At 40.1% G+C, this 8,122-nt stretch overlaps 1 protein-coding gene across 2 annotated transcripts; it reads right to left on the minus strand.

The window, feature by feature from the left end:
- Window positions 1–3,245: 3,245 nt before the first annotated feature.
- On the minus strand, window positions 3,246–6,703 carry LOC146517524 (rho-related GTP-binding protein RhoU-like). Of its 2 annotated transcripts, XM_085164386.1 has the most exons (4): window positions 5,294–6,703; window positions 4,993–5,051; window positions 4,818–4,847; window positions 3,246–3,944 (listed from the first exon to the last, which is right to left on the minus strand). In XM_085164386.1, exons 1-4 carry the CDS (start codon window positions 5,562–5,564, stop codon window positions 3,453–3,455), a joined length of 852 nt encoding a protein of 283 aa, XP_085020512.1. In that variant the 5' UTR covers window positions 5,565–6,703; the 3' UTR covers window positions 3,246–3,452. The 2 variants fall into 2 exon arrangements, with proteins under 2 accessions (XP_085020512.1, XP_085020513.1); XM_085164387.1 differs by lacking the exon at window positions 4,818–4,847 and having other exon boundaries at window positions 5,294–6,702.
- Between the last annotated feature and the right edge of the window lie 1,419 nt (window positions 6,704–8,122).

The raw sequence follows: 8,122 nt of genomic DNA on the forward strand, positions 1-8,122 counted from the left end.
CAAGGTTTCAAAGCACCAGATTCACTTCTTGTTGATGCTACTGACACTAAAACTGCTTGAGCACCTGAAACTTGGGTGTGATTTTAGATACTGGGCTTGACCTTGAAAAGCATATGTTCTTCAGGGCTGCCTTTTATCATTATTTCTAAAGTGTGCTGGTTCCAGTCTCGGACTTTTCAAACAAAAGGCATTCATTGTCAATGTCCAGGGTCATTTGACCCAGTGCTTTGAGTTCTTGTGTTTTGATGTTGTTTTGTATTATAGTTTACGTTCATTTTGTTAGTCATGAGTTTATTCAATATTTTTAATTGTCTCCCCATTAAGTTCTTGTCTATTAGTTTCCCCTTGTGTCTTTGTCCTCTGTGTCCCTCTCGGTGTGTTCAGTGTTTATGGGTCTGTCCTTGTGTCTTCTTTCCCTGCTCTGCTGCCATGTTCCTCTCTTTGCGTTTCATTCCCTGTTCGCCTCTTCTATCACGTTTTTCCATGTTTCCCCAGCACCTTATGTGTGTCTCGTTCTGTCTCTGTCTGCCTGCTTGCTCATTTAGTTTGTGTGTATTCCCAGTTTAGTTACTTTGTATTTTTGGTGTTCAGCAATAAAGGTGTTTTTTGAGTTCAGTCTGTCTCCGTGAGTCTGCCTTTGGGGTCCAGTTCATGACATGCATACATATTTTAGATTCTCTGTAATTCTCAATCTTGTTTTAAGCACATCTGTTCATGTTGTGGAAATATCCCATTTAAATGGATTAATTTGTTGCAAGCTATTACCCAACTTTGTGCCTGAGGTAAAACAAAAAATGAACTCAGAATCACAGTCCTTTAACTTCCACCACACTCTTATCAGACTTCAGACTTCACATCATATTAAGACAACATGTTATACCTCTAAAGAGTTATTTATATATGTGTGTGTGTGTGTGTGTGTGTGTGTGTGTGTGTGTGTGTATATATGTATATAACACCCAGCACGCCCCTGCGGGCAGTTTATCCTTCAAGCTCGGGTCCTCTACCAGAGGCCTGGTGTATATATATATATATATATATATATATATATATATATATATATATATATATATATATATATATATATATATATATATATTTGCAGAGAGAGAGAAAGAGAGAGATGTATATGTATAGCATCTTTTGATTGTTATTAACATGTTTGTTTTGGTGCCAAACAATGTCCAACATTGTCTTTCCCCTAATAAACATCACAGCCTGAAAAAGTTATCAAAGTTTTCAATCAGGATTATTTTTAAACCTAAACTTGATATTTCTGAAAGGCTTCTTCTTCTAACTGAAGCAGGAAGTTGTGTAAATTTTCAAATAGATTATGGGTAGCTCTCATACAGTCTGCTGAATCAGGACTATATGTTCTTCAGGGAAATCCTGAGGGGATGAGCATTAGCACCCAGATTTCCAGAGAGCAAATCACAACACCTGCCTGTAAAATCTCCCAAGCTGTTTGTGCCTCTGTGCTGGGGAATTTAGGCCAGGTCAGGTCAGGCTACCTGTTAAACTTCTGGTCACCATGCTGCCGAGTGGTGGAAATAAAAAGAAGGCAATAAACTAGTCGAATAAACATCTAGGTAACATATGCTAAAAATTTACTTTTATTTTACCGAATGATTAAAATAATAAATTTTGAATAGAATTGTATTAATCTGAGCTTTTTAGTCTTCTGGTTACATGCTACAATTTTCTAATAAAGTATATTTTTTCTTTAATTTTCTTTAGTATTCCTGTAGTTCCCACATTTCTGATCACTGGATTAATTATTTTTTATGAACTATAGCTGTATATTTATGAATATGTGTGCATGCATATATTTAACATTTACAATAGTAAACTTTGACTGACTGTCAGTTTTAGAGTTTAGGTTAAAAGTGGGTTAAAACTCCTGAAAATGAAAGTCAAAATGCATATTGTGTGTGTGCTGAGCAGTCTGTGTGTGTAAAGTGCTGTAAATGTTTTTCTTACTTACAGTTTGCACATGAGATTTTGCTAAACCAATGAAAGTGTACCAATCTGCTTTTCCTGCTTCTTGAGGTGTGAGAGAGGCGCGCCTTCATGTGAAGAGAAACAGGCTCCATATGCTGCTCTAATCCAGTCCAGGTGGTCCTGTCTGCTTCTATTAGAGGAGGCTGCCAGTGGGGGAGACTCCACCAGGCTCACAATGAATCCAAAGGCTGGCTTACCAGCTTACTAGGAGTTGCTCTCTGGCTGCCTGCTTTCAAAACCAACTTCTAAGGATAGAGATACTTTTTATCCATGTAGGTTCACCTTGTCAAGTGTTGAGTTGTAGAGTTTGTAGAGTTGCTTAGGTGGACCAAAGTGCTAAATACGCAATCAGCAACACTTAATTCAATCAACAATTAATGCTCTAATTTGATATTGAGCTTTCTGTTGAAAGATAAAAGTGCAAAAACAAATCATTCAAGTTTTGTCCTACGATTTCTAGTCCTTTATAAGTGACCTTTGTTTCGTTCTGTTGTTAAAAGAAATGATCTTGCACAGGTGTAATAAACTTTTATTCAAGGCTTCTGAGCATATTTCATGATCAGGAATGGCATTCAAATCAATACATATAAACACACAATAAATAATCTACAACTAACAAAGAGTATATAATGTTTGGGTGTAAAAGTGACAAACAAACCAAATACATTTATAATTTTTTTTACCCTTTAGATGAGTGAGGCTAATGAAATCAGGACTAAAATATGAACCCACAATCACAAATCTACCCTCAGATTCTGCTCGTTTCTCAGTCCACAAGTCAGGAAAAATGATTTAGAGTACAAATGATTCTTACATGCATCCTTCGTTCATTGTTTACAAAGTGCATTTCATATTAACTGTTCATTACTTTCATTATTTTATTAAATATCTTCGAGTCCTTGTTGTGTTTTAGGAACTTTTTGCACACTGAATGATCTGCTGAATATTTCTCCTTGCAACCACCTTCTTTTGTTGATGGCAATTATGTAGTTGATGGTTTAGTAACAGGACTCCAGTGCAGTGCTCCTGCAATGCAGTGCTGCACTTCAATAAATTGTCAAAAATCAACGCAGCACAAAAACATCTTTCCATAGCTGGATGATTGTACATGCATCAAGACTACAGGTACTACATTTCTACTACGTAATGCAGTTTACTAAAATCTGTCTTTATACTCTAGACACCTCATAAATGACAAGGACTCTTTACACTGACTGTGCAGCTCATTTTCTATGTACTCTAACATGCACTTATTCAATTGTTGGGGATCTATTAACATTTTTCTAGCAGAATTTTCCTGTCAGTTTGAGAGTTTTTAACTGCTATTTGAATTATTTCAGGAACTTGTTGTGTTGCTCTTTGTGTTGATAATGCCTACTCTACTGGCATTATCTGTCACCTGGTCAGCTCTGTAAAAGACAACATCACTCAGGTTTGTAATCAAACTGTGTTCATTTGAATTCACAGCTCTGCTCTCCCATCAGGCAGTTGATTTTCCTCCACCAGGTCTCTGAAAGGCTCTTGATCTTATCAGGGGTCTTCTTCCTGAGCGTTAGCCTCTTCTGCTGCTGGACGTTGTTGCTCTCTGTGTACTGGATGCTAGCTAAGATAGCCGAATCAAAAGTGTCCTTCAGGTTTTTCTGAGTCAGTGCTGAGCACTCTGCAAAACTCGCTGCCCCGAGCTCCTGGGCAAGCCGCTGGCCCTCCTCTGTGGACACTGGCTGCTGCTGGTTCTGTGCCAGGTGGATCAGTACTTGAACATCTTCTCTCAAGTCCAGCTGGGTGCCTACCAGGACCACGGGCATGCTGGGACAGTGCTGACGGATCTCGGGAAGCCATTTGGTAGTGAGGTTACGGAAAGAGCAGAGACGGACGACGCTGTAGCAGAGGAGGAAGACATCAGCATTTTTGTAGCACAAGGGCCGGAGGCTCTCCAACTTCCCCTGCGTGAATATGAAGACAAACCAGATTATAATCGAGCGGATTTGTTTTACAGACAGACAGGTGGCTTCATTCAGCGTTTGTGTCAGTTATTCCCACAAAATCAACATCAGCGGCGTATCTGTCTCGCCTCATTTGTGGCTCTCAGGTCCAAGCCTGCTGACTCCACTGAGGAGATATTCCTTATGGAATAATTATTCTTTTATAACCCTGTTACAGAAATATTATGATTGCTGGTTTTCACTCATAAAAGAAACACAGATAAAGTATAATATATAGAAATAAATAATATAGTTTATTTATTTACACTGATCAGAACTGAGCACAAGTACGGCTGCGAGCATGGCTAATTCCCAACTTGATTCTTTAATGAGTGTTTTCAGCAGCTTCTGTTATGCTGATGTTACTGCTATTGGTCTTCCTCATACAAGATTACATTTATGGGGCCATTGATCTGTACATCATTTACGGTGATAAGGACACTCTGCGTGGAAAAGGGTTTTGTTATAAGTTGGATAGCCCAACCCTATTATTTATTTTATAAAGAACAAAACAACCTGGGTGTAAATCTTTGTCCAATCTATCACTGATTAGTCTATTAGAGAAAGGATGAAGATAAGGACCAAAAACAAACAACTGAAATACAAACTCACTTATTCCTGCAGGGGGCGACATAAACTGGGGGCTTACAGGGACATACTTGGGATTGGTGGGCAACTCAAACTGAAGGGGTGATAAAGGATTTAAGTCCAGGACTTGCTTTTACCTCTGGACTTAAATCCTTGTGTACTCTGCAGGGGGCAGCCAGCACAAACAATAACTGCTAATTTTGGATCCAATGACTGACAACTACTCATCGATCACTGATGACTTACGTTAATCGATCCATCAAGCAGCCCCCATTTCTATCATGGCAACGCATTATAAGGAAGAGAGGAGTAAACTTAATTTACACCGCATGCATCAATATTTTGACTCCAGCTCTCCGATTCATCGTATTGATTGTTAGCTTTTTAAAATAAGAAACTAAAAAGAGAAGCCGATGCTCACCTGTCCAGCCATGTCACAGAGCTGCAGCCTCACCGGCTTTCCGTCAACCACAACCATCGCTGAGAAGATCAAAAGACAGCTTACAGTGTGTTTTGAGCTATGATGCTTTGCAGCTTCAGTGAGCTTTGCAGCAATAAACGCTTCTTGTGACCGAAAATGTGGATAAACGACTAACTAAGGTGTGTGTGTGTGTGTGTGTGTGTGTGTGTGTGTGTGTGTGTGTGTGTGTGTGTGTGTGTGTGTGTGTGTGTGTGTGTGTGTGTGTGTCGCTGGATCAGCTACATTAACGATCAAAATTTACCGGTAAAGTTGTCAAACGCTGTGGGGACATATTCTGTTGGGTATCCATTGGTGGTGTAGCTCACGATGAGGCTGGTCTTGCCCACCCCTCCGTCTCCAACCAGGACGCAGTGCACCTTGCGCTCGGGCGCGGAGCCGGAACGAAGGCGCTTCATGCTCAGGGGAAAGTCCCGGTTCTTCAGGCGCAGAGGCGGGACCGGGGGACAGTCCCCTCCGCACACCGGGTCCGACACATGGCGAGGCTTCTGCTTCCCAATATCCTGAGGGAGCATGGCTCTGCCTTTGCACAGAAGAAGATCCGAAGTTTTATGGCGGTTCAGATTAGTTGGATGCTTCCCGTTTGCTCCATTTTCCTGAACACTGTTTCTTCTGACTGGGCTTCTCTACTGCAAATCTAAAACGCTTAATGGTACTTCGGAGATTTGTGTTAACCATGTCAGGTATTTGGAGCAGGCAGTGGCACAGCCGTCGGGTTTCTCTGCTCAGCAGGAGCTCCTGATTGGCATTCTCCCTGCATCTGCTGTGGTCGTGTCTCCTATAAGAGGCTTACAGAGCTGAGCGCCATCTGAAGCTGCAGAGCTCTCCAAGTGAAATCAGCTAAGCTTACTGGAAACGTTTATCCCGCAGAGGAAAATACGGATTTGATTTCATTCCTATATACAAAAAAGAAAAAAAAAAGAAATCATCTTCGCAGATGGAGCGCCGTGAAACTCCTCTGCTGAATAAATGTTAATGTTGACGAAACATAATAACATACATAGCAACAAAAGATAAGTACAAATGCTGACTCACTGTTACTGTGACATCAGTTCATTTCTGCCAACCTGCTGCTTAGTGAAAATGAGAAAGAAGCGTTGCTATGCCCTCTGGTGGTTAAATCGTTTCAGCTGTGGAGACTGAAGCAAATCATTACTCACACAAGCTGTAGACTGCAGGTCTAATGCTTCAGCAGAGAAAGAGAGGGAAGGCTGAAAACATCAGAAGTGGAGAGAGGAGGCTGCATATCGTGGCGGGGAAAGCTGTTATAACAGCCTCAGTAAAAATCACAGTGACCATAAATATTATAAATATTCATAGTTATCTAATTCAGCATTTATTTAAAAAGGGAAATTGTCTCTGATGTGTGTGATCAAAGTAACATGAAAGTTTTGTGTTTTAAGGTCAAACCCTTGAGATTAGTTTCCAAATTAATTTGGATAAAAGTATGAAGCACTGGACCAGTAATAATAGTCTAAAAACAAATACGTTTTTCTCCTTTATGGAGTCAAACAGGGAACTTTAATTCTTGCAGATTATGATTGATTTTAAATATTATACTAGGATTACAGCTGCCCGATGAAATAAACTAACCTTGATTTATTCTGTCGTCACAGACGAGGTGAGAAACTGCTTCACTAAGCCCAGCCGGCACCTTTGTGTGAAGTGTGTGATTTCTGCACAGCAGTCTCCTGGAGAAATGTGTGGGAGGCAGAATGTGGGAGGCAGAATGTGTTGCCATGCATTTAACAGCAACAGCACCCCACAGAGTGAGAACAAGAATATATTTCTTAGGGACACGTTGCATGAAGTGTTCCTGTTTCTTTAATGGCAATCGGCATTGTTGAATTATTTGTCCAGAGGACGTCCTTTTACAATCTCTCTCCCAGCACAGAAATATCAGGTGTTTCTGTCTTTCTCTATATGCAAAGAAAACACTTTGTTTCCTATTTTTTTTCTCAAAGAAGCTGTGTTTTTATCAAAAATTCAAAAAGAAGAGCAAACTCCAAGAACTTAATACCTCAGGATAAGAAGATATTTCCAACCACTCCATGCATGAGCTGAGGAAGTGGAACCAGAAGGATGGTATTTATTAGAGACTATCAAGATGACGTCCTCCAGTTGTTCTTATTTCTGTTTGATATAAAGTTGTGAAGATGTGACACAAAATGTAAAATGCTTCAGAGCCATATTGACAGGTGGACTCCAAAAGGTAAACACTTATAAAAACAATCAAGCCACATGTTTATTTACAATTCAATCCAAAAAGGCGAATTTTCATCAATTTACTTTTATTTAATCTATTGTTTTACTTATTTTAATTTGTGTGTGTGTTTGATAATCTGCATAAAAATATGAATAATTGTAGGCAACAAAAGTGTGGAAGCAAAAGTTCTCATTTTCTACCCTTACAGAGGATTTCTGAACATAATGCAGTCTATAAACTGTGATCAAGTCATTACACCAAACCAGTTTTTTTTTTTTTAAATTGTCATCTGCAAAAGATATTAATGCTTTTAAAAAAGTTTGTCTTCAAAGTCAGACAATTCGTTGTCCTGAAGGCAGACGACACATTGCTAAGAAATCATCTTAAACCAGCGAAGGACACTGTTGCCTAAAAGGATTAACAAAGAGGAACGCACCACAGATCTACCAGCTCGGTGAATGGAGACGTGGGGCAGCGTCTGAAGCTGGCAGCGCACACACAAACACATAAATCTCATCAACACAGAGACACAATCGCACACACACACCTAACATACAAAGCTGCTATTCTACTCATGTACAAACAGTCTCCCCTACACCCTCCCCACCCTCCAACATCTGATAAACTAGACACCTAATCAGAATCTTTGGGGACCCCAGGCCTCCTTTTGGAGTATGCAGACCAAGCAAATACATTAACTCAATTTAGAGTTTGGGATTAAGGGCCCACCGCTCCCCCTTTATGAACACACACACACACAACATCCCTCCTCTTTCCCCTTACTCTGCCTTTCCTCGATCCCTCGTCTCTCTTTTTGATGGGATCAGCTGAGCGCTACATTCTCTTCTTCTCCTTCTTCTCTAGCAA

Source organism: Neolamprologus multifasciatus, chromosome 6, assembly GCF_963576455.1.
Source record: "Neolamprologus multifasciatus chromosome 6, fNeoMul1.2, whole genome shotgun sequence".
NCBI classification, from domain to species: Eukaryota; Metazoa; Chordata; class Actinopteri; order Cichliformes; family Cichlidae; genus Neolamprologus; species Neolamprologus multifasciatus.

Excerpts from the sequence above, each read along its gene's own strand:
- LOC146517524 (XM_085164386.1), bottom strand. The coding sequence starts at position 5,564 with ATGCTCCCTCAGGATATTGGGAAGCAGAAGCCTCGCCATGTGTCGGAC. Across the intron at positions 5,052-5,293 it reads AGCGTTTGACAACTTTACCG|CGATGGTTGTGGTTGACGGA; the intron begins GTAAATTTTGAT and ends TGATCTTCTCAG. Across the intron at positions 4,848-4,992 it reads TCTGTGACATGGCTGGACAG|AAATGGGGGCTGCTTGATGG; the intron begins GTGAGCATCGGC and ends TTGCCATGATAG.